The sequence below is a fragment of the Leucopleurus acutus genome (genome assembly GCF_964270905.1).
Source record: "Leucopleurus acutus genome assembly, chromosome: 5".
Taxonomy (NCBI): Eukaryota; Metazoa; Chordata; class Mammalia; order Artiodactyla; family Delphinidae; genus Leucopleurus; species Leucopleurus acutus.
The window spans coordinates 55,602,148-55,629,917 of NC_139147.1; the positions used below are offsets into that span (position 1 = coordinate 55,602,148).

The 27,770-nt window shown below is 35.7% G+C and overlaps 1 protein-coding gene across 1 annotated transcript; it reads right to left on the bottom strand.

Annotated features, from left to right (window-relative positions):
* CIP2A (cellular inhibitor of PP2A) lies at positions 1-27,529 on the bottom strand (the record flags this gene model as incomplete). Its single annotated transcript, XM_082839496.1, has 21 exons — positions 1-251; positions 1,309-1,448; positions 2,189-2,271; positions 2,505-2,618; positions 4,644-4,840; positions 6,173-6,283; positions 6,378-6,452; positions 6,916-7,111; positions 9,272-9,390; positions 10,894-10,993; positions 12,072-12,213; positions 13,515-13,674; positions 15,186-15,404; positions 17,693-17,768; positions 18,140-18,285; positions 18,442-18,564; positions 19,789-19,885; positions 20,410-20,504; positions 21,350-21,462; positions 22,270-22,417; positions 27,428-27,529. 21 exons carry the CDS (start codon positions 27,527-27,529, stop codon positions 81-83), a joined length of 2,727 nt encoding a protein of 908 aa, XP_082695622.1. The 3' UTR covers positions 1-80.
* Between the last annotated feature and the right edge of the window lie 241 nt (positions 27,530-27,770).

Here is a 27,770-nt window from a genome sequence, read left to right on the forward strand (position 1 = left end):
TTAGATAATAATTTGCTCTTGTTTTGGAGTCACAAATTACCTTTCCTACCCCACCTTCCCAGTAGAAAAATACATAATATCTATATACTGAGATTCACAGTTTCTGGATTTGTTTTCCCACCACTTAAACTGTGGATCATTGCTATCATATGAGAGTGTTTGTTCAACTCCTCTTGCTGAAGTTTCACCAGGGACTCTTTCTCTTCCAAACGACCTTCTAACTGAGCCTTCTGAACTTCTAGGGAGGAAGCCTAAAAAAGGGGCATGGGGGAGAGAAATTGAAGAAAACAAACTTAGCATGTTTTCTCTTCACAGAAACATGCTTTAAGATGTCCTTAGTTTTTATTTGTAAGACAACCATATCAAAAGATACATTACGATATGTATTATATTTTAATTAACAATTATATGGTAAGTTTAAGATCAATAGTTGATAAACAATATAATACAAATTGGGGAGACACATTCAATTTGTCTTTTTAAGTCAATGCTAGCAGTTGGACTTTTGCAGAAAATACTACATATTATCATTTAGAATTACTATTAAGATAAACACATTAAGGCAGAACCAGGATATCTGTAAATGTGGCATTAAATTTTATGCCTCTTCTGTCACTTATGCTCTGTAGTTGTTCAGTCTTTTTAAAATCTTGGTCTGTTCTCATCTTCTTGGTGGTAGATGGTCCAGAAAGCACTATTCATGGCTACCGCACTCAAGCAATCATAATGTAGAAAGAGCAATGACCTTAGAATATATAAGTCTACTGTTCCACTTAGCTATGGGACTAACCCTGAGCAAGTAACTTAACCCAAGATTCCGTTTTATTTGTAGGATGAAAATATTTATTAATACTTATATATTAATGTATTTGTTAAAGGGAGGCAGATTAAGAAAAACATTTCAAAAGTCCTTTGTAAACTATAAAGTTCTAAACAAATACGAACTACGATTATTATTATCACCATCCCTATAAGTAGAGAGATGCAGCTATATACATATATACAGGTAGCTACCTGTATGTGACATTAAGAACTGGGAACCCCCTTCTGTATCCTTTGCCCCCTTTAAAGCAGCAAGTGCTGTAACACAGTATACATTTAATTAATGTGTAATAATTTTAGGAAGTACAAGTTTTCACACTGTGAGAGCCCTCATAACAAACCTATTGTCAAATCACTTTGAGATTCTAATATTATCTTCTAAGCAAAATTACTAAAGAAACAGAATATTAACTTATCCAAATTTACCTTTTTCACAAAATAAGACTTTTTCATTTTACTGCAAATGAGAATGCAACAGATTCTTACCTTAATGCTCAATTCTTTTCTTATTTGATCTGTTCTATTTAACTCTTTTCTAAGGACACCAATGGCTTCTTCTTTATCTTCCGTTTCTCTTTGTAAGACTTCAATCTTTTCTTCTTGTACTTTTATTTTTTGTGCCAGGTCTTAAAACAAACAAACAGTCAGCTTTGTACTCTAAGGTCCTATACTGACATTACCCTGAAAAAGTTTAGAAGCTATTATGTTATATAAAAGCAAAAAAGAGACAACTAGAAAAAAGAAGAACATCTTGCTAGAAATAAAAGTTATACAGTACTTGATGAATAAAAAAACACCATGAAACTCTTCTCCTATGCCAGTATTCTACAGAAAATGCCAAATCTCCATGTCTTTCCCTCTTCCTCTGTTCTAAACACAATATACAGTAATGAGAGGAAGGACAATCCTCAGAGTTAAGGGTTAGAAAAGAAAAGGCAAGAGAAAACAATGAAAAATTATATAGGTAGATGTCTGTGCTCTAAGTCAAGTGAGTTAGAACAAAAATGTTTTTGTGGATCATTTCAGAACTACTACCATTAAGAAGCTAGTAACTAAAAGTTACCTAGCACTGCCACCTGCTGTTACATTCTTTAAAAAATCTTTATTTTTAAAAAGGGCAATCATTTCCTATAACTCCTAGATTTCAAAAAAATGTATTGCTTTTTCAATTTGATCAATCTAACTAAACTACTTTGTAAAATGTTATGGCAAGAAAAGGAGAGTTGTTTAAGATGTGATTTAAGGTTTAAAAAAATGAGAGAAGTAGAAAATAATGAAACAGCAAACTAAAAACCACTCATGCTTTGATTTTCTTCCAACACAAGATAGGTTAAAATATAGACAATTTGTTAAATAAGCTACTTACTTGCTAGCTTACATTCTCTGTCTACCAGTTGGTTCTGTACTTCTTTTCTCTGTTCTTCTTTCTCTATTAGATGGGCAATAGTTCTGAAGTTATAAAACAATACAGAAGAAAACATCAGTGAATCATATCATTTCTTTTTCTCCCCAACAAGTATTTTAAGAGGAAATTCCTTAACTTCTGCCAAATGTGCACTTTATATCTGCAATAAGTAATAATTCCATTAATTTTATCTATAAAAATCAATGTTCTATATACAGGGAATCATTTTGTTTTTGAAAAATCCAAAATAATTAGAATAAAGAACTAGAGATTTTACTTTTCATTTTGTTGCTTGAGTGACTCATTCAACTTTTTCACACTCTCAATTTGTTTATTTAGAGAATCACACGTGACCTGTAAATCTTTGTTCTTCTTCTCAGCAGTTTCATTCCTGAAAAGACAAGGAGATGAGGTGCTATTTTTATGGAGGAACACATATGATGGAGAAAAGAAACTCAGGGTCTTCCTTACCATTTCTTCTGATCAAATTGCATATACTGCAGGGAAGAGGAGGAATGTTGCATGAACAAGCGGGACATAAACAGAGTTAGTTTAACTCTAAAAGATAATAAAGATATGTTTTGGCTGACTGAGGAGGTAAAAATCACTATGAAGTGGAAACGTGGGGCTTTAACTTCATATTTATGGATAAAGAGCTTCATTTACAGATAATGTTGCATTACATAATTTGCTATAAAATACATGCCTCTATCTTTATAGTTAAGTCCAGAAACTGAAACACCTTCTATAAAAGGATGACATCTTCAAAAAAAATTAAACTTGCACCTCTCATCACTGGCCTCTTGGGCATAATATATGTTTAAGTAAAAATGTCAAGTTAATGAATTAAGTAGTTGAGGACTCTAAATTTCTCTTGCCTCTATAGCTCTGCATCTTATAGTCCTGCTTATTTTTACCTGCAAGGTAACCACATAAAAGAATTCCTTTCCAAAGTAATACTTTGACACCTAACTATCTTAAGCATAAAATGTTTTCATGCCTCTAACTACAAAGACAAACTGGTGGCACTGGCCAAATGTGGCCAGTAAAGTGTTTTACTTGTCCCACACAGAGTTTTTAAAATTCTGAATTTGAATGCCTTTAGACATTCCTACCATTACAAATGATCTTCCCCAGCCAGCTTCATTTATTTGTTACTCACCTGGCCCCTCAAAGCTGGAGTTTTACTTCTGGGCCCACCCCTCAATCACCGTCTGGAACATAAGCAGGTCCTAGAAAGCCCATTTTCTCTTGGACCACTGCCTACTTTCTCTTATACCCTGACTTAACACAAATAGTCCACTTTATCGGGCCTGCCTCTAACAATCAGACTTCAGAAAAAGCTGTTGGGGGAAAATATCCTGTTTAAAAATCACCTTGTCCTCACAAATTTTCTAGATGCCGTACATTTTCCACCCTTCATTTTTATTGATGGGCAAATAAAATAAGCACACGAACCTTGCAAAGATAAAAATTTCTACATCTCTACATTAATACCACAGAAAGAAGAACATTTTTTCAAATCTTAACCAGTCTTAAAGTATAAAGAAAAACAAGAAACAAGTTAACTAGAGTGTTTTTATTTTTATTGTTTGGTAGAAAGTATATAACTGTTCCTGGTCTTCCTTATAATTCTTAAGTTTTAAAACTGGCTTAAAAGATAAAAAGTGTCAAGGGAGGGAAAAACGATCAATCTCATACTTTTTTAGTGGGTGGGCATATAAATTGGCATAGCCTTTTTGGAGGGAAATTTGGCAATCAATCAAAAATTTAAAAGCACTCACCCTTTAAACCAGCAGTTCACCTATAAGAATTTATTCTGCAGATACAGTCATACATATAAGTAAACTACATTCAAGGACATCAAAGAGAAATACTGACTACAAATTAAGAGGTGAATTAAACATGAACACCCAAATTTCTATGCTATTAGGCTGAATTATATGACAACTGTTAATATTCAACCACTTTTGATCTTCAGAAATGGCCAATTCATATGGTTCAACCTGATATGAATTGTGACAACTAAGGTCATTCGACAATTATTTATGGAGTGTCTAACCATGTATCAAGCACCGTTCTAGGCCCTAGGGATTTCTCAGTGAACAAAACGGACAAAACTTATCCTTGAGGTGCTAACATCCCAGATGACTGATGACTCTATGAATAAAGGAAAGAAGTAGCGTCAACTGGAAAGAAATAGAGACACCCGTATTCTGTTTCCCGCCATGACACTGAGTTTGAGTAAGCAATACTTCATTGCACTATGACATAAGTTTCTTGCTAACTACTTACCTTATAGTATCATCAGAATATATGAATCCTCAGAATTGGATTTTAGGGACACAGAAGAGAAATGCCGTGTGTTCATTCTAGATTCTAACCTTACACAGAAACTTTTACTTTATTAATTTACCTTTGAAGAAGTTCCATGTAGGATTTTGTCAGTACTTCGTGTTCTTCAGCCACAGACTCTAACTTCCTATTATGTTGAAAGAGATGCTCAATATCACTCTGGGCTCTTTCTGATTCAACCTCCTGTGACTTCAGCAACACACCAAGCTCTTCATTTTTTCTCTCAACTTCTCTCAACATATTAGCAAGTGTCCGTGCCTAAAAGAAAATGGAATAGAGACTCTTCCACTATCATTTACATAATATGCTCAGTTTCTACAATTTAAAAGATTTGCCAAATAAATCTGTCTTATTGTCAATTTAATCATTAGGCCAGTCTAGAGGGGTAGAGGACAAGTTCTGCTCCCCAACATCAAGGGTGAAAGTGGGGTCATACAATTTTCACATAGTGTAACAAGTACTATAAACAGGGCAGCCAGCACAGGGAGGGAGGACCACCGGAAGTGCGGGAAGGAGAAGACCAGAGAAAGCTTCCTGGGAAAAGGAGGTATTAAAACTAACATCTGAAGGATTATTAAAAGTTAGAGAAAGAGAGGAAAAGGTATTCCAGACACAGAAGAGCAAGTGCAGGGACAGAAAACAGAAGAGTACGTCAAGTTTCAGAAACTGCAAAGCAATCTAATATGTCTGGCTGCAGAGAATGCAGTAAGTTCTAAGGAATTTAAACTCTCTTCAGAGCTAAACGGTGAGACACTGAAGGATATTCAGCACAGGGGCAATGGAACCAGAGTACTGCCTCAGGGATGACTGTGGAGGAAGAAGGGAAGGTAGATCTAAATACAGAAGAAAGATGCTTTTGTATGTTGAGGGTGGCTGAGAGGAAGGAAAGGTAGGAAGACCAATCAGAGGCTCTGCTGAGATTCATGTGAAAAATGAAAAGAATTTGACCTGCAGCAAACAGTGGTAAGAATAGAGACAATGCAAAAAAAAAGTAGCTATTCAGAAGGTAGAATTCAACTGAACTTGGTGAATGACTAATTGTAGAAGGTAAACTGTGTGATTTCCAGGTTTCTTGTCTGCAAAACTCTTAAGAACAGTACAGGGAATACATAAGAAACAATACATTTTTAAAAAGGGAGGGTGATGAGTTCAGTATTGGTTCTGCTGCGTTTGAAGTATTTGATGTATATTTAAATGGAGCTACACAGGAGACATTTAGTGCCTGAGAAAAAGGATCTGGGCTCAGCATATAAAATTGGGGGCATTAACATTCTGGTAATGACTGGAAACCATGAATCACCTAAATAAGGGAAAAGGGATTAGAACATAATCCTGGAAAACTCAACATTTAAGGGGTGAGTAGAAAAAAAGGATATAGGAAAGAGTATACATTAGGGTAGGAAAAAAAATCAGAATATAATTGTGTAACCAAAATAAAAGGGGAGACAGTTTCGAGACAGAGGGATACTAGTTAAATGCTAAGGACAATTTACTTCAATCAGAGTCATGAAAATAAAACTAATATTTTGTACGTTTTATTTACTACATTTATTTTTCTACTAATCAGATGTGTCTTTATATTGTACACACTTCTGTCTCAGCTTGAGTTCTTTGACAGCGATATTGAGCAATCAGTCTATCAGCTTGTGCAAGGGCCAGAGCTTTTGCTTCCAAGAGATCTTGTAGCCTGCTTTCTTTGGACTGTAAGAAAACATATCATTAATCTTCATCATTTACTGGAAAACATCTCTTAAAGCTTAACTGTTACACATAATTAAAATAAGCTTGTACTCACAGCTAATGTGGATAGTTTCATCTCATATACATCCATTATGTCAGATATTCTCACATCATTAATCTCATCCTTTACCTGGGTTTTAATAGTTAAAAAATCAGAAATTGTTAACGCTCAACAAAATAAAAATACAAATGCCTAATGTGAGACTAAATCACTGAAACTTAATGTCATACCAGGCAGGTCGCAACCATTTCACTAACCTGGCTATTGCAAAAGAATATCTGGGTAAGATCTGATACTCTCGTGGAAATTTAAAGTACATTCAAGTCGGGGGTGGTGTGGGGCGGCGGGAGGCTGAGCTGGTTAGGGGGGACTAAGGGAAGATGACAGCCATGTTAAAATGTAGGAATTTTATGACTGATTTTTTTCCTCTTTCCAAACTTTCCAGAACACTGCCACTTTTTATAGTAAAAGATAAAGTTTCAATGATCAAATCTGCATCTAAAGTTGTTTAGATAAATGTTATAAGAAGGGCTGATATTTAGTTGGTATGTTCCAGGCAGAATCCTACTTATAATGGCTATTTATCACTCACCACAACTCCAGACTGAAGCTTCTCTATTAATTCCTCAATGTTCAATCCAGGAACTCTATCTTTCAAAAGTGGAGGAGTTAAACATTTTACTGATGTTGGAAAACTGTGATTCAATGATTGCAAGGGCATTCTTCTGGGCATATGTTCTGTTTCCTGTTGTCTATAGGTGTTGTTTGCTGCTATACTTTCTCCAAGCCTGAATGGGAATCAAAAAAAGAGAAATAATTATATGAAAATATAGCAAAAGGCAGAGTTGGTACAGAATTAGGGACTCAATGAGAATGGGTCTTTTGGGGAGTGTAAGTCTTCAAATATTTCTGAAATAATCTTGGAATCTATGATGAAGCAGGATTTGGGCAAATATCCTAAATTTGCCAGAGGAAACTCTTTTCTACTCATAACCCTTTATAATGACAACTCCACCTCTGGTTTGGAGGCGTCAGAACTAGTTTCTCAGTGTGGATTATTTGTAAAACTTAAATACAAAGTTACTGGTATTGGTAAGAACATCCTTCTAACCATGGGCAACATCACCTAGCCTTTACTTTTTCCTTTGCCCTTCCCCTTTCTCAGTCAGTATGTTCTCACCAACCTGACTTCCATTCTGCCCCTGCCATTTATCCCATCTTGTTCTTGCCTCGGGGCCTTTGTACGAGTTGTTCCTTTACCTAGAACACTCTTCCCCCTAGATCTGCATAGCACGGCTCCTTCTTATCATCAGATCTCAGTTCAGACTCACTTCCTCGGGCCCTCCATCCATAGTGACATGCTCATTATGAAACATTTTGTAAACCTCATGACAGAAGGTCCCCTAATTTACTGCAATATTCAAAATGCCTAGAAGAAGGCCTGGCACAAGCTGGCCCTCACCTTATTTAAACATTTGTTAAATGTTTAAATAAAACAAACACACTCCAAAAAACCAACCTACACACCTACCTACCTACCCATCGAGTATATAAATGCACCTTATTAAACTAAGATAATGTAAATATAGGCATAAATGGACATAAATAAAACAGCATAAGTGGACATCTGAGATAGTGTCCAAAGAGAAAATTATACAACACAAGACAGGGAGGGATGGCAAAGACATAGTGAAATGATAGGAAGGCTGCACATACAGAGACACAGGGTGAAACTCCACCTTTCAGTCAAGCTGAAGCTTTCTACTCTGAAGCGTGGGGGATTTTGCTTCATGTCAGATTACCACAGTTGAAGACGCAAGCTACCACAAAATAAAGCAGCCTCATACACGTCTACCTTGTAACTTGAGAAGCTATTTATCCATTTAGTTGTTAAAAAATATGATAAAATGAAAGGAATTTCAATTATATGGTCTCTAGGTCATGTTTTCCACAGTTTTTCATCTCTTAATTTATGACTACTTAAATTATTAATTCTGAAAAATGAGTTTGCTCAGTCAGTTAACAGAAATAGCAGAGGTTGGCAAACTTTTTGTTAAAGGACAAGGTAGTTAAGTATTTTAGGTTTGAGGATCCACAGTCTCTGTTACAACTACCCAACCCTAACGTCGTAGCATAAATGTAGATGTAGACAATACAGACAGTATGAAAATGAATGGTTGTGGCTTTGTTCCAATAAAATTTTATTTATAAAAATAAGCTCCTGCCTGCTGTCTAGAGTTTGCTGACCCCTGGCATACAGGAATGTCTTACCACTTAACAACTGTCTCAGTTCATTCAAACCACTTTTGCAAATTCATTCATATAAACTACCTAAACTTATTAAAATTAAAGTAGAACCCTACTAGACATTTTGTCAACCATTTAGTTTACACACAGCACCGAAAATCTGAATTTTTTTCAAACCTAATTGCAAATATTCTCTTAATGTTTAAAATAGATGAACATAGTAGATAATTCTGCCCGGCCATTATCCCACCTTCTGATAATAACAGATTTTTTTCTTTAGGAATCCCTTCCTCGGTAAACGACCCAGATCTGGTCAATGAAAGCGATGCTTAGACTTATCACTCAAACGGCTGGGAAAGAAAAACTCTTTATATGGAGAAACTAAACTCGTAGGATGTAAGCTTAGTACAGAAGCTACTATGTTAAAAAGAGGTGTTGAGACAGAGAGGCGTAGCATCTGGATAATACATTTAATCACCTGGATGGATCTAGCTATTCCCTAAGTGAGTATACATCTGGCCTTTTTAATTGTGGAAATCAAATTTTTTTAATTGAAAAACATTTTTCACTTGAAAAATTACTGTTACAATGAAGTCTTCAATTCACGAATTTTCCAATCTATCTATATTCAGGACTACTAAAGAAACATGGCAGGGTATTCCAGCACCACAGGAGACACACTGCAAATGATTATAACTCACACTAATGCAGGAAAATCTGGCAGTGGAGCAGCTTCCAATAATATTCCCAATCCAGACTGTACTTGTTCTCTACGGTCTGATGTTAAAGCAAAAGCCAAGGGAGTAATCAGGCGAGGATCCTAAGTAAATCAGAAACCAGAAAATAAAAGGCAGAAAGAATAAATAATGTCAGGTCTTTAAGAGTAAGGTGAATAAATAGACCTAAATCATAAAATAATTCTAGGCAAATTCGAAAGTGTTTCTACCTGATGTTTGAATGTATTTAATTAGTCTTTACCTTGTTATAACTGTCTATACAATCAATAGTAAGGTTGGCTTAAAAAACTCTGGCAAAGGTTTTGAATGCTTTATTGTGCCTATGAAAATCATGTCTTAAATACTTTGAGTAATTTAAATATCACCTACAATTGAATGATGTTTTGAGTTACTGTTTTATTTTTCTAGCTACTATTTAAAAGAAAAACTGGCTAGAAGAACAAATGGCTAATCATTTCCAAATTAAAGTAAAAAATAAAAGTAAAATTCAAATTAACTCAATAAAAAATTTTAATTTAGTGAATGTAACAATTATACTTTAAAGTGTAAGTCCGTCATGTCAGTAAATTTTACATTAGTACTAAGCCTCAAATCATCTATTCTGAAAAAAATTTTTATTGACATAAAATCAGAGAAAAATATTAAAATATAAATCTTTATAATTATCAACATTTTAGAATGTTAAGTGTTTTATAGGTACTCAAGTATAATCTAATGCCACAGAACTATTAAGAGCTGGATTTTATCTCCAAAACCCTCATGGTAACCCTTTATAACTCCTCCCATCAACAGGGATCATTATTTCTACTTTGTAGTCAAGAAAACTGGAGCTCAGAGAGGTGAAGTAACTTGCTCAAGTCTGCACTGACTAAGAAATGGTGGAGTAAGCATCTGAACCCCCATCTCCTAAGCACTGTGCTCTCAAAGTGTGTAAGTAGACCCTGCCTAAGGATCCAGTTTTGGCTTCTACCCTGTCTATACAGGCACTGGAGACATCTGTGTTATTATAGTAACTTAATTCACACGTTTGTTAAATATCTGTTAAAAGCCAAGTTTTGTGGATATCAAGGTAAACACCTAGAGCTCTTATTCAGCTACTATTATTATTGAAATCTGTAAGTTAACTATTTTCTGCACACCTCTCTAATTTTATTATCACTCACAATCAAGTCCGTTTCTTCCAGGAGTCTCCCTCTTGTCTTAAAACCCTACCTCATCAACCCCAAACAAAAACAAACACCCCAGAACAAATACCACTCCCCCCTACCACAATGCCAATAGAAACAAATGAAGAAACCGGAAACACGACACAAAAAAGGAAAAGGCTGTGGAAGCACCGCTATCGTGAACATCCCATACATTAGTCAGGAGCACTTATGTTCAATTGCTGTGGAACTAGGTAAAATAACTGTGTAGTGAGAATATTATAATTATGTAAGACAATTAACAATTTTTAAACTTCCTTCCAATGGCCAGTTCTAAGAAAAACATTAATCTTCTAAAGACTAAGAATATTACAACAGAAACATATAATAGGAAACATTTATATATAAATCAACTTCAATATTTGAAGAGTTTAAACTCACCTGAAGGATTTTGTAGAAGCTTACTTCCATACCAGGAACCAACTGTTTAAGTTTGTTCATCAAATCAAGAGTTTTCAAAATTACATCAGCAGCAAGTTTGCTTTAAAAATAAGTCATATTTAAGTTAAATAACTCAAAAATTGCTTAGCTTATTTCTGTCCATACATCTAAAGAAAATAAAAACCCAAAACCTTTGTTCTTATACCTCAAGAAGATTAAGCATTGTTTAAGAGAAGAAAAAATATCAGAGACCAACATCCTTATAACCCAAGATCCAAAGAGAACAAACTGGCATTAATAGTTTAAGTTTAGACAGTGTTTCTTTTTCTAATCTCAAATACCAATACGCTTCAACTTTCTGCTTGAAATTACTAGCAGCATTGGCAACATGACTCATTTAATTCTTAGCCTTGTCACTAAAATATTAACAATAGAGGGCAACCTTAGGCAATAAAGAATATCTAATATTTACTGAATAAATTATACTAAGCCGTTTTTCTCAGCCTTGTAACTGAAAAGGAGTACAAAAAAGTAAAAAGAGATAATTCTTGTTCTTGAGGAATGTAATTATTGACAGTTTTGACATTCATGGAAATTGGAACAAATCACTGTTCAGCATTTAGCAGGTCCTCAACAAAGACTTGTTAGATGGATTTAATTTATGGGGGAGAAAAGGGATAAAATAATCTCATTACTATCAGTGAAAATCCACATTTAACCATAAGCCTTTACATGCTAAAGAAGAGTTGTCTTTGTTATTAGAAACCTTCAGCAGTGATGGATTTCTTTGAAATAAAAACAATCCCTGTGTTCTCATGCTTTTTCACTTCAAAATATAAAGTTAAATGAATATAAAAATACTCAGGCAATGTCAAAAAGGAACTCTAGAAAAAAAATGTTCAGAAGTATAAAAGACCCTTAGAGAATCACAACAAATTAAAATAAGACAAACCTAAACAATGAAAAATAAATCACAGATATTAATACCTCTGTTCAGAAGCATGTTATCTATGAATTAAACGAATTAAAAAAAATTCATCATGAAAATATTTTTCTTAATTCTCTGTTATACCTTGGCTTAACAGAACATACCCAAGGATGACCCTCCAAAAGGAATGAGAATCATTACATCTTTTGATTTTTATTACCATTTTGCCATTTGTATTTCATATACTTACCACAATTCAGAATCTGCTACCTTTGTTCCAAACCCCAGATCAATCTTGCCATATGTAAATTGTTGCTCTATCAGAGTGGTACATTTGATAGTTGTCAGAATTTTTGCAATATGCATTTTTAGAGCATCATCTCCACACAGAGGTAAGTTTTGTTAAGGAGCACAAACAAAAAATTCTCAAAAACAAAACCCTTATATTTTTATAGCTCTTTACAGCTTTTAGGATGATTTCATACAAATTATTCTTGTTCCTGCAATTTGGTGTAATTATTGTTACATTAGCTCAATGACAGATTAGGAAATTAGAGCTCAGAGCATTTAAGTGACTGACAAGTGGCAAGAGATGGGACTGACATCAAAAGTTTCTGACTCAAAGGTAAAACAGAGGAAGGATCTGCTTTTCTACTGGATGTTAGCTTTTTATTAACAGGTGTCACAACGGTTCAATAAATACTTGTTGAAATAAGGGAAGTTATTTTCTCATTTGTTATTCCTCAATTTCTCTTCCTGTACTGTAGTTAATTTGAATATCTATCATTTAAAAAGGGTTAAGTTTGGTACCACTCAATGAGAGAAAGCCTGAATATTTTACAGATAGTATCTCTAAGGTCAAGCAAAATAATCATGTGTTTTTACAGCAGTGGCTTTCAACTTTGGCTGTATGTTAGAATCACCTGGGTAGTTTAAACAGTCAATCACAAACACTCCTCCATCCCAGGGTTTCACATTACTTTAATTAAATCAGAATCGCTGGAAGTAATGTTCAAGAGTATTTTTAAATGTTCTCCACATTATTCTAATACATAGCCAGAGTTGAGAATCACTGCCATCAAGAAAGAGAAAAATTAAGAAGCAGCAGCTCAGAGAAGAGATTAAAGAGATGCAGAGTTTGCTCTAGGGCAGGAAAAAGTTGAGCAAATTCTTGTTGCTCTGAAATACAAGGTTATCTTTTTTATAACCAAGTGTTAATGTCATCTTTATTGAAACATTTATAGAGGTGTTAATTTTTAAAACACAAGCTAAAAAACTAAGCTAAAATAATAACTACCAATCTTTCTTTCTTCTCTGCTACACTCCATCAAAGAATGGCACCACACATCATCCAGGGGCAACAATTTGCATCAAAAGAGAGTATCAGGGTAGTTATTTTAGAATATATCTCCTAATCTCAAATTATGATAAAAACGTACAGATCAAGTTTAAAGAGCATTTCTGGAAATATTCTTTAGCTTAAAAGTTTTACACAGAAAAACAAGGGGAAAAAAGTCTAGATAACTTTTTAAGAGACTCATCCTTGAATATCAGGTCTGTAAGTTTAAACTTGAGTTCAGTAATTCTGAACAGATTCAAGCATGAGAAATGACAAAATTATAAAGACAAAAATGCAGTAAATACAATTCTAAAAAAATAAGTAGTTAGTTTCCATGTTTATACTGAAGGATATTTAACAAAACTTCAATGGCCTTGACCATCCTTTCACATTTTTTCCTTATTAAGGCCTCATCTAGATTTTGTTCTGTGAACTGAAGCTGATCAAGGAATGTAGGCAGCAGAAGGGTCACAAAACGGTCAGCTGAGGAACAGTTAGCAGTATCTATGACATCCTGGAGAATTAACCACCACCAATGATTAAAAATAAAAACAGAGATGGAATACAGAATGCATAAACGGTCATCACTGAACTGCAACACTCTTTAAATTTCTTATACAGGTGATCCTTGAACAACGTAAGGGTTAGGGACGCTGACCCCACCATGCAGTCGAAAGTCTCAGTACAACTTAGTTGGCCCTGGCCTTCTGTATCTGTGGTTCTGCATCCACGGATTCAACCAACCTCCTGAATTGTGTAGTACTGTAGTACTTACTATTGAAAAAAAATCCACATATAAGTGGACCCAAGCAGTTCAAACCTATGTTGTTCAAAGGTCAACTGTAATTACTTCAAAAATTCTTTGACCTGTGTCTCCGATTTAAAATCTACCCTTTTATCCAGTTTTGAGGGCTATGATGACTTTTTTCTCAAATGGAACAGTAAGGTTTTGGGTTAATCGAATGCAAACAAGACTTATTAAAGTGGACTGTATCTGTGATTTAAAAATTATTCTAAATTAAAATTATGTACTGAAAACAAATATCCCGAATTTGCTAAATGTAATTACAGTAACAATAACAGACAATGGTCTTAATACTTTACAACCACAAATAATTCCCATCAAGAATCTCAAAGCACTTTTTAAATGCAAAAACTGTTAACAGTCAAGATCAACATGAAACAATAATTTGTGCATAATCCTTAACAAATACATTTAATCACTCATAAACATTTTGGTTTCTGCACAGGATCCAGTCATGAGAGGGTAAACATTCTACTAAGACACTGGGGTAGACAGAATGGGTATAAAAACGGGGAGAGGGCTTCCCTGGTGGCGCAGTGGTTGAGAGTCCGCCTGCCGATGCAGGGGACACGGGTTCGTGCCCCGGTCCAGGAAGATCCCACATGCCGCGGAGCGGCTGGGCCCGTGAGCCATGGCCGCTGAGCCTGCGCATCCGGAGCCTGTGCTCCGCAACGGGAGAGGCCACAATGGTGAGAGGCCCGCGTACCACAAAAAAAATAGGGAGAATAGTACAGAATACTAAATGACCTAGAGAGTAGAATCTACCAGAATGTAAAGGCCTCTATGGAAAGGATTTCTGTCTATATCCTAAGTACCTGGCATGCTCCACTCTATTTGACTGACTTAATCCAATGTTCTATATATCCATTCCATAGACAGTAGACAGTATCTACTGAGATGGAGAGACAGAATGTGACTACTAAAAGAAGCACAGTCATTCAGCAACAACCCATACAAATCTTAGTCAATACCTTTACTTATTATACTGAAAGGAGTATATATGCTATTTAGTGAGAAAACAAACCAACAAAATTCTCGCTAATATTTGTGACCTTGCCAGAAAAAAGGAATTCAGTAGCTGAATGGTAGGGAGTTTAGTAATTGAGAAGTTTTCCTGAAGTGTATGAACAACTGGAAGTTTATTATGAACATTTTACAAAACAAACTGTTCACTGAGAATCATAGAAGTGCAAAAGTCAATTTGTTAATCACTCTAGTACCTCAAATATTTCCTTGAACAACTCCAGTGCTAAAATAGAACAGTTTTCTGATCCATCCAAAGGTTGGCTTGACCAACGAAGTAGAGCTACAGGAGGTTCTAAACACTTAGAACGGCTTCCCAGAATGGTGCTGCCAGATGGAGGTTGTTCAAATATCATCTGCGTAAGCACATGGCGCAGCTGAGTCACTGAACAGAACGCAAGAAGTAATTCTAAAACCTGTGCAATATAAAGCCTTCATTAAATGTCAATTTCATTAGACTTGAATGCACAAAGCAACCGAAAAATGAAGCTGGAAATGAAATACATTTTTAAAGAAAATAAAATAAAAATTGCTTCCAATTTTTCCGAGTATTATTTTTCAAAATGTGTCACTAGGTTCCAGAAGGTTACAAATAAATTTGTTAATGGTAGTTACTTCTAATAACAGGATTGTGAGAGCCAAAGAAGAAAGGGCAACTTCAACTAATCTTATATACCTTCTACAGTACTTAATTTTTTTTCAGCACAAACATGTTGCTTCAAAAATGAAAAAATAAAATTAGTAATTAAGAATGCCTGCTATCATGCTAAGATTTAAGAACTGCTATAAAGCATACTTTAGGATAATATTTAAAAGTGGCATCCCATAGCTTTAAAAGCTTAAGGATGGCTACTTCCATATTGTTTACACAGTGTGGCAATCAGCCCCTTAGCCTGCCTCCCTATTCTACTTCATTTCTTCCTTGCTTCATAACTGAACCTTATTCCATTACATAGCATCCCACATCAACTTGTTTACGAGCTGTTAAGTTAAATTCTACCATATTTCATTTACTACCAACTTATCATTAAAAAAAATTATTGGTACCTCTTTGCCTACTCACTTATTTTCTACCTTTCTTCATCTGTTTCTTATAAATGGCATACAATTGGGATTTGTGTTTTAATCAACCTGATAGTGTCTGCTTTTAACAGAATGCAGCCCATTAGCATTTACTATGTTACATATGATAAACTCTTTGACTTATTCTCTTTTAAATATAAATTGTAGTACTTGTTTTTGAATAGATAATACATTCTTTTGGTTCCAAAGTCAAAGGTACTAGCCTGACCTTTAACTACACTCTCTGGAAGCAACAGACAATATTACCAGTTTCTTATTTATCTTACCAGAGATACGTTCTGCACATACAAGCAAATACTTTCTCATTTACACTTTCTCTGTAAGTATAACATACAGGGAAGTAAACATATCAATTGCTACTGCAAAGCTAGATGTTTTCCTCAAAGTGAATACACCTGTATAACTAGCAACTAGGTCAAGAAAGAGCATTCCACTAAAACTCCAGAGTCCCCTTGTGTCCCCTCCCAGACAATGCTCCAACCACTACTCCACATCAGATTTCTGACACCACAGATTAATTTTACCTTAGCTATTCTTGGATCTTTGCATTTCTGTATAAATTTTTCAATCGGCTTGCCAGCTTATATTAAAAACTCACATGGAACTTTATATATAAATAGAATCTTATAATGTATACTCTTACATCTGGCTTCTTTAGCTTAGCATTATCTTAGTGAGATTCATTCATATTTTCGCATGCAGCTGCATTTCACACATTCTCATTGCTTATAGTATTCCAATGTATAAATATACTACAGTTTATTTCCACTGTTGATGGCATTTAGGTTGTTTACAATTCTTGGCTATTGGTAACAGTACTGCTATGTTTTGTACATGTCTTTTGGTGAACACAAGTATTCAATTCTTTGGGGTAAATATTTAAGAGTGGAATTGCTTGGTCATAGTTGCATATGTCCGATGTTAGTAGATAATACGTTTTCATAAATGGCTGTACCAATTTTTGGCCCATGAGTACAGCGACACTCTCTTTATATTTTTTACATTCTCTCTATGCTTGATATTATCCACATTTTTAATTTTAACCATCTGGTGGGTACGTACTGGTATTGTATTACCATTTAAATTTGCATTTCCCTGAAGATTAATAAAGTTGAGCAACCATTTCATATTTATTGACCAATTCAAGGTTTTTTTTTTTGCTCAGGTTATCTTTTGGGTTCAGTGTTTTTTCTCCTTTATAGGTGCAAATTTTTAAGTAATACACTTTAGATAAGAGTCCTTTGTTCAATATATGTATTGTAGATATCTTTTCCCGCTCTGTAAATAGTACCAGTTTTAAACTTTCATTTTCTATTTAACATTTTCTACATGTCTTTTGGTGAAATGTCTCTACTGGCTATATAGCTAGGAGTGGAATATCTGTGTCATAGGTTGTACATGTGTTTAACAGGCACCGTGAAACAGTTTTCCAAAGGGATTATGCCAGTTTATGAAGATACAAGGAGGGTTCCAAAGTATCGGTAATGTTCTGTTTCTTGCTCTAGATACCGGTTATACGGCTGTGTTCATTTTGTAAAGGTTCAAAGATCTATGCACTTAGATTTTTCTGCACATTATAGTTTTTAAAAACTTTAAAACGAAAAGCTGTGCTTTTATATACCTTTGAAGAAGAATCAGGATCCTTTCCATTAAGAAGACCTAATACTTGATTAAGACATGAAGAAAAGTGTTCATACCTAAGTTCAAAATAAAAATACACATCAAGTGATAATTATGAAACTGATACATTAAAAATGACTTTTATATAAAATAAATCATACTGTTCAGATGTAAAACTGGTTTTGAAACAGATTAATCAAGATATGTATATTTTGGAGAATGACACAACCTTATATACCTAAGACAAAGACTGAAACATACACACACACCCTTGTTATACTTTTACATTTCAAGTCAGGAGAGCAAAAAGAATGGGAATAAAGCACATGAAAACATTTTGATTTTAGTCTATTGCGAATCAGTAGAGTCCAAGTTTAAAGGCAGTTTTGTTTACTACAAATACATCTTGGTTTAAAAAAAAGTCCTAAAATTTGTCAGAGAACCATACCTGATAAGATGATCGGCAATTTTAGGATTCTTAAGAAGATCCATCAGTAGATCAACTGAATACTTTCTAGTTAGTGTGCCATCACCATTTATGAGAATATTAAATATTAGTTGAAAAGTCTGATGAATGTTTCGAGCATGGAACAGCTTAAACACAAATCAGGAAAAGTATATTATACAAAAAAATTTAAGTTGACCATCCTAAAACTCAACAAAGAGTCTCAATGACTTTTAAAGTATCAGAGAATATAAACTTCAGAATTATTTTCGTAAATTGCAAAAGAGAAAAAAAAAAAAACTTACCTTTTCCCCAACCTCTTCGTTTAATGTCAAACTGGATAATATTGAAAGTGCAAACACAACCACAGTTAAACTACTATGGGCCAGGAAGCTTATAAGAGTTCGATAAAAAGATTTCACATTATTCTGAGGAAGAAAAAAATTTTTAAATAAATTAGAATAAAAAAAATTATAAGTCTTACATTTTGTTTTAGAAAGTATATCTTACACAGAGTAGGTAAACTTTTATTAAACATTATCAGTTTAAGAGATCATTCAAGGAGTGAGTAAGATGATACTTTTACATATTGCTTACAGTAGTATAGACAGGTACAATCTAAGTGAAGAGCAGTGTGTAGTCATGGGTTTATGAGCAAATGTTTACCTTCCTCAAACAGTTCCATGGCTCAAAATAACCTCCACCAACAAAATAAGACCAGGTCAGAAAAATCCAGCACATGAACAAATGAGATATTATTTAATTTAAAACAAGTAATACTGAATATTGCATAGCAAAGGAACTGTTCACAAAGCACCTTAAAGAATCAATGAACTTTCCTGATTTAATATATTTCTAACAGTAGTTCAGTTAACCTCACTTGAGTGCCTTCACTTATCTCGAGTACTGGTAGTGATGTTAGGCACTTACTCATAAATATTTCTGGGAGAGCTGTAATTGATTTTGTGGAAATACAAGAGTGAGGTAAATGCAACTGCCAACGGCACATCTCCCCTTTTTAAAAAATAAATTTATTTATCTGTTTATTTATTTATTTATTTTTGGCTGTGCTGGGTCTTCGTTGCCGTGCGTGGGCTTTTTCTCTAGTTGCCGTGAGCAGGGGCCACTCTTTGTTGCGGTGCACAGGCTCTACGCATGTGGGCTTCAGTAGTTGTGGCTCGCGGGCTCTAGAGTACAGGCTCAGTAGTTGTGGCGCACAAGCTTAGTTGCTCTGCAGCATGTAGGATCTTCCCAGACCAGGGCTCGAACCCATGTCCCCTGAATTGGCAGGCGGAGTCTCAACCACTGTGCCAACAGGGAAGCCCCGTGTCTCCCTTCTATCAGCACAAAATAATTTAGCATTTCTTGTATTATTCAATATGACAAATAATGGGATGCTACGGAGAAGAAAAACTTTTAGTATTTATTAACATTTTTATTAACTCTTAACTTGTCTTAATTAAACATATATGAAGGCTGGAATACGTCAAGTTATTTATATGTCAATATGATTCTTTGTTAACTTTGATGGGTCAGCTGGATAACACAGGAGAATTCTTGTAAAATTTTTTTTAAGAAAAAGGTGAAAAAAATTTTCTTTAAGCATAGAGCCCACCACAAAACTAGAGAGAAACATTTCATAAACTTCTTACCAAAGTCTTTATGTGTGTTTGAACAGAAAGATTGTGCCGACAAAGATTTGCCAATAATCCTAGACAAGGCATTGTCAACTCATCTTCAGAAGACTGACTGTTGTTTTAAGAAAAATAATAAAAGATAAAAACATTAGGTTCCTTCTAAATTACTCAAAATTATATAGTCATTTACACATTTAAATTCCTTCCTTTTTCTAAGAAAAGAAAAATCTGATTAACATGTGAAGACTGCAAAGCTTTGAATAGTACTGATCATTTATTCCATGTTTTGAAACTAAATGATCGTACTCAATTGCAGCATACAAATATAGAAATAATTGTCAGAGTAACCATGTGCTGTCTTATCAGTATATTCTTTGGTCAATAAAATTAAATATAAACATAATTTTCAGTTTCAATAGTTTTTCTGTCTCAATCAATTCATTTCATAAATTTTTGTTATAAAAATTAAAGCTGCTTTACACCACTTGATCCTTGAAATCATCTAAGAGGAATAAATAAGAATCAGCCTCATTCAGTTTAAAAAGTTGGAAAAACTTATTTAAGAAAAATAGAACTATTACACGGTTTTAGTTAAACCAGTAGATTATCTGCTTACATGTTTGGTTGCATACTCACATATGATCAATCAGGAATGTAATTAATTCATCTATATTGGCACCAGAATGCAAAATTTTGACGTTATATGTTAACCTCTGCAGAAGCTGAATGCACTGAGAATAAGAAAATAGCAGTGAATATAAACATATAAAAACACATTTGTGTGCTCAAAAGAATGAACTCCTGTGCATATTCTGAGCATGTAACCATTTTAGGAGGCATTTAGAGCAAGAACTTTTCCATATCTTAAAAAGGTTCTATCTTCACATACAAGTAATGAGATCTTAAACACACACAAGTAATTAGACCTTAGAGTTCATCTCCTGATTCACACATTTCTATATATTCTATCTCAAACAGCATCTTGTCATTAACCTGGCTCACTTAATCATCTTAAACTTATATGCAAGTTGAAACACATATTCTATCAATTCTAAGATAGATATTTTTCTTATTTTACCATTTTTAAAATTGCATGTCAGTTTAACTTGCAATGTTTTTCTTTCTTACAACTGATGGCATATTAGGTTGAGAAATATTATGGGTATAAGAGCTTTGAGTCTATGCTAAATAATACCAAATCTGTAGCTTCAGTTTTTGTAGAATGTTTCCTCAACAGATTGAGACTAGGTGCCAACTCAAATTACAATTTTAACATGAATAGCTGACATCTGTATTTATAAGCCTGTCAAAATAGTCATAATCTGGATTTTTCTTAAATTATAGTGCTAGATGTGAATAAAATTCTCTTCTTTAGAAACTCTTAAATAGTAGTACATGTGTGACCAACCAGTTTTTAAATTTATTAATGGTGAGAACTGTGCCTAATCATGTGGTATTATACCAGCATATAGTCCACTGTAAGCCAGCAGTTTACGATAGATACTATCAATTTTGATCTGAAAATAAGGAAGGAAGAGTGAGCATTAAGTGGAAAGTACTGTGTGGGTGTACATACCTGCAAAAACACTGAATCACTGTGGCAAGTACTGCTCCGACAAACCACTCCTGCCAGCACACTATTCAGGCTGTACGTATTCTGAAGACAGTCTCTGGTTTCATTGTCTACAGCTGTAAGTTAAAATAAAATGACACAAGATAGATCATTTTTATAAATAATAATTTAAAATTTATTTCATATTAAATTTACCATTATATAAAAATATCAAATATGATATGGCTATTTTGTTTACAAACACCTTCCAATTCAGAAATTTAACCAGGGTGGCTACTATATTGGACAACACAAATATAGAACATTTTCATCATCTACTGGACATGCTGCTCTATGTTATCACTTCTGTATCACTGGGTTTTTTTTTTTTTTTAAATAAGCATGTATTAATTTTATAATCACACAGAGAAATATCTCCCCTCCACCCCCAAGCACAAATCAAGAATAAAGTAACCACCGAATGAAAATTTTAAAACTAAAGGTAAGGTAGGGAAAATTAGAAAAAGTAACACTTGCATTTTTAGCCTTAGCTCTAAGTTCAGTGTAGTCTATCAAAAAAGGATGATGTTTTGATCACTAGCTATGACTTTCCAGAGAGCTGTAGCTCACACTGACATTACGTACATGCATATTTTTTTAATTCAAAAATAGGCCCGCATTTCCCAAGGTACATTCTTTTCTGTAGACCACTGAACCCTTGATATGCTTCAGATTCTTTGTTCTAATAATCTTAAGAAAGCCTGCATATAATTTTCCCTTTTCAAGAGATCCACAATACAAAATAGTTCTGAGAGGTCCTGCAATGAAGAAATCTTTTGAATGTGAATCATTCTCCAAAAGATTCTATAACTAAATCTGCCCTTTAAAAAAATACTAAATTCATACATCTTCTAAAAAATAAAAAAGAGAAACTAATACATTACCTAGTTGAGATAGCAAACTGACGATACTTAAGATCAGTGAAGCACTTATGTTTGGGTCTTCAAGTAGCTCTACAAGGCAACTTAAGCATTCACTTGGTAGTATGTGATTTGATGTAAACAATCGGGTGAGCTTCTGTCCAGAAATTACCTAGAAAAGAGTCATTAAAATGTGTTAGTTAGGGCTTCCCTGGTGGCGCAGTGGTTAAGAATCTGCCTGCCAAGGCAGGGGACATGGGTTTGAGCCCTGGTCTGGGAAGACCCCACATGCCGCGGAGCAACTAAGCCCGTGTGCCACAACTACTGAGCCTGCACTCTAGAGCCCGTGAGGCACAACTACTGAGGCCATATGTCACAACTACTGAAGCCTGTGCGCCTAGAGCCCATGCTCCACAACAAGAGAAGCCACTGCAATGAGAAGCCCATGCACTGCAACCAAGAGTAGCCCCTGCTGACCGCAACTAGAGAAAGCCCGCGTGCAGCAACGAAGACCCAACACAGCCAAAAATAAATTAACAAAACAAAACAAAAAAGAGCCCTCTTTAAAAGTCATGAGTGACAAAAAATAATTTTTTAAAAAAAGAAAAAATGTGTTAGTTAAGAATTGGCAATTTTCACTTCTCCATTTCAAATAAAAATCCAGTTCTTCCAAAGTGCCATTGCCACACTCTTTCCCAATTTAGAAAATTCATACATGTTGTTCCCTCTGCATGGAAGACCACCTACCCCTTCACTCACTAACTAATGTAATCATTCCAGTCTCAATTTTGTTTCTTCCACTAAGCTTTCTCTAATCCTCTCCCACTAACTAGGTTAGGTTTGCCAGTTATACTATCCTATAGTACATTACACTTTTATTTGCTAAGTCGGCAAGCTTTTGCCAACTTAGCAATACTTATCCTCCCCACTACATTGATGACTCCATGAAGGCACAGACTACAAATCAGCATTCTACTATCAATATATTTACCGAATAAATGAATTCAATCTTCTTTGAGGGAGGCAAATGGAAAGTGGAAAGCAGCTAAATCCAAAGGATTATTCATGGGATTAACTGTGTGAGTATTCCTTCTGCTCCCTACCAGACAGTACCTAAGCCCAGAAGTTAGAGATCACAAAGAAGTTAAAAAAATTTTTTTTGAGTAGGCAGGTCAGGAATTAAAAAATTTTATTATTTGTTATTTCACTATTTACTCCTCTCATAACACTATAAACGTACTACCTACCGCCTACTAGCACCACCTCCCGAAAGGGTAAGCTGGGATGAGGGCTGGGAACAGTTGTCAGACAGCCACTTACTTTCAAAATGCTTTATGAATATTATTCATTATTAAGAAAATCTTTTCTATAAATATAAAAAATCATTTACTTTAAGATTAGATTAAATCTGTTCTAAACGTTTTTATTCTTTTTTTGCGGTACGCGGGCCTCTCACTGTTGTGGCCTCTCCCGTTGCGGAGCACAGGCTCCGGACGCGCAGGCTCAGTGGCCATGGCTCACGGGCCCAGCCGCTCCTCGGCATGTGGGATCCTCCCAGTCCGGGTCACGAACCCGCGTCCCCTGCATCGGAAGGCGGACTCTCAACCAGTGCACCACCAGGGAAGCCCTAAACGTTTTTATTCTTAAAAGACTTTTTTAAAAAAAGACTATAATCAGAATTGTTTCTTTCTTTTCTATATCCCTTTTATACCCTCGCCCAGATGTCAGTTTTTCTTGTAAAGCTTTGCCGATAAGAGATCTTCAGAATCTGTTCCCACAGAGTATGTATTTTAACATTAAAGTAAAAGTCTATCAGACTGAAAAAACAGGTCCAAAGGTGAAATTAGATGATAGTAAATATATATATATATATATATATATATATATATATATATTTTTTTTTTTTGCGGTATGTGGGCCTCTCACTGTTGTGGCCTCTCCCGTTGCGGAGCACAGGCTCCAGACGCGCAGGCTCAGCGGCCATGGCTCACGGGCCCAGCCGCTCCGCGGCATGTGGGATCTTCCCGAACCGGGGCCCGAACCCGCGTCCCCTTCATCGGCAGGCGGACTCTCAACCACTGCGCCACCAGGGAAGCCCGATAGTAAATATTTTGAGGTAAGGAACCTTCTGAGCATTGCCCTTTTGCCTGCTTATACAGTTAGCACTCTAAAATATTAAGACATCTTCTGCTTTAAATACAATTTCCCTAAGGATTGGACCTGTATTTCAACAACATAAGTATTCTAAGATATAATAATTATTTATTATAAGGTAAAATAAAAAAAATCACTTTGCATATTTTCCTCTTTACTCATACACACTGAATGTTTTAATGCAAACAGGACTTATTTCAGTAATAACTAATACTCTAGCACTTACTCTGGCCTAGCTATTGTTCTAGGTACATTATGTATGTTAATTCCTTTCAGCTTCATAATAAACCTGTACTAATTGTTTTACAGATGAGTAAACTGAGGCACACATAATAGACAGCGGTACAACTGGGATTCACTGTTCCTGCATCCCTGCTCCATAATCATTACATAAGATTAGTGCTGTGAAACACCGTCAAGAATGAGACCAGGGCTTTCCTGGTGGCACAGTGGTTGGGAATCCGCCTGCCAATGCAGGGGACACAGGTTTGAGCCCTGGTCTGGGAAGATCCCACATGCCGCAGAGCAACTAAGCCCGTGCGCCACAACTACTGAGCCTGCGCTCTAGAGCCCACAAGCCACAACTACTGAGTTCATGTGCCACAACTACTGAAGCCCGCGCGCCTAGAGCCCGTGCTCCGCAACAAGAGAAGCCACCGCCAATGAGAAGCCCACACACTGCAATGAAGAGTAGCCCAAGCCCGCATGCAGCAACGAAGACCCAACACAGCCATAAATAAATTTATATTAAAAAAAATGATACCAGCTCAGCTCTGCTGATCATAAAAAAAAATCCAAAGCTAAGGTTCTGCAAGAAGACAAAAATAGTGCAGCAGAAGCGCAGCAGGATAGCAGAGTGAATAATCGTTCACATGATAACCCTCTATCACCCTTTGTATCCTCAGATGTTGCTCTCATGAGGTTGCTCTCATGAGGTCTCATGAAAAACATTCACCATTAATACTGTCAACCAAAAGAGTTAAAATTTAAAAATCTGAGAGCACCAAGGAGTGGTGTGGATGAATGACAGCAAAATTCACATATTGCTGGTGGGAGGATACATCAGTATAACTTGTGGAAAACTGGTGTTTTAACCAGAACTGAACATAAACTTACCCTAAGACCCAACAATTACACTATGAGGTATATAAGAGAAATGAATACATACATCCACAAAAAAATGTGTAAAAATGTTTATAACAGAGTTACTCATAATTCCACCCAGAACTGGAAACAACCCAGATGCTCATGAACAGGATATATATAAACTGTGGTACCTCTGTACAGTGGAATTCTAAATAGCAATAAAAAAGAATGAAATACTGGCATGTGGGCCACATGAATAAATTTTACAGATTATATTGAGAGGAAGAAGCCAGACACAAACGTACATATTAATCCACTTATCTGAAACTTTAGGGATAGTTGAAAAACTTATAGGTTGTTGGAAATGTTCAGTCTCATACGACAGGTGGTAGCTACTTGAGTGTACACTTACGTTTAAAAAAAACTATCAAGCTCTTCACTTAAGATTAATGTACTTTATGTAATGTATGTATGTTCTCTCTCAATTAAATGGCAGAATTTTTGGTAAACCTCTTGAAAACTTTGGGAACACAGTACCAAGAAGCCAATCTCCAAGCCTCAAATTTCTTTGAAGTCTCTTTCAATTCATAATAACACCCTGTTCAGATTCACAACATAACTGTTTACTCTCAAAGAGAGGTAATGTTTCAGATTAGAATCTAAATTTCTTAACTCCAAATTCTTAAATAAAACTGACAGCTCTGATTATTCTGTGGCTTCTGGAGTCCACTAGTGCACTGTTCTATCCTCATTGAGAAGCAAAGCCCTAGCATTTATTTAACAGCTAACACCTTCATTGTTAGGTTTGTAGGGATTTGTTGAGGTAATGAATGAAAAAAGAAAAGTGTTAAGAGGTAAGCTCCTGAAGTGGTAAGAAGAGGAGCACCAGTGAAGCTTGAAAAAATTCACAGTTAGTGCACTACAGTCACAACAAAGGCTGATGTTGCTGTGCCATTCACTGTTGCCTTCTCTGTAGTATTTTGCAAACCTTTGGCAATTTAGCCTTTTATCTTAAGGTTAATAAAACAAATAATATATCTAAAAATTATGTTCAATTTTATGTTAACAGAAGCTGCGACAGAGAGAACTTTAATTCTATGTTAACAGAAGCTGCGACAGAGAATTAAAATAAGCTCTGATTGAGCTTAATTACTTTTTATTAAACTGAGGTCATTATTAGTTGGAATTCCCTGAATGCATAACTAATGACAGCAGGAGTCTAAAAACAAATAGGATCACAGAAAGCTGTGATCATAACTTTTAGCATAAGATAAGTACACTCTAGATGCAAATCACTAGGAACTAACAGAAAAAGTGACAATTCAGCATTTTAGGACTGAAAAACTGAGCAATAAATTTTGGTAAAGAAAAACTGTGATTACTAGTAAGGGAGATTGCTTCCTAATCCAGAGAAAGATTAAATAATAATTTTCAAGCCCGAGTTCAACATGAGTTCAAATAAAAGCAGTAAGCAACAGGTTCAGATTGTAAACTGCCTAGTGACAGGGGTAAATCAAGTTTTAATCGTTACTCCCCATGACCTCCACCTCTGAGAATTGTTGTACATTTTGAGAAGGCTCTGTTACAATGGAAAAACCAACGTAAGAAGCAAAGGAAAAGATAACAGCTCTAGCTCTTTCCTCTACCAACTCCAAATACGGCCTAAATCCCCCAACCTTTTGTCTCAACCTCCCTCTTTCTAGGGCTATCAGTAGTTACTCATCCCTTGCTGCAGTCAGCTGAACGCGGAGGGGCTTAGGGCGGGATAGAGGGGGGTGGGAATTCAAAGCTGACAATCTTTAGCCTTCTTTACCAATACAAAAAGGCAGCGGAGGGAGCGAGCTGTCCTTTCTTTTCTAGGCTGAGACCACTATATCCCGGCCACCAAGTGACCGAAGGCTACGAGAAAGCCCGTCTCGTCCGCCACCCCGAAAGCCCTCACCTCCAAGTGCCGCAAAAGCTGGGTGGCGTTCGCTTCCGACTTAACTGCTTTATACTGACTAATGGTCAGAAGCAAGGACTTCAAGCAGGCGGTGTTGTCCATGAGGACCCGCCACAGTCCCGCTTCGGGGTTACCACCACCGTGCCAGCTCGGTTCTCTAGCTTGACCCGCGCTTTTTAAAAAATTTTCCGCCCCCACCCACTCGCTCCCAGAAGCTTCCGGTTCCGGTCGGGCTGCGGAAGTCCCTGGGCAACCTGGGGAAGTGACCCTTCTAGGAAGGGAAGGGAGGGGAGGGGCGTGGTGGTGGAGGGAGGGTGAGGTGGGGATCGAGGCCCTTTGTGAG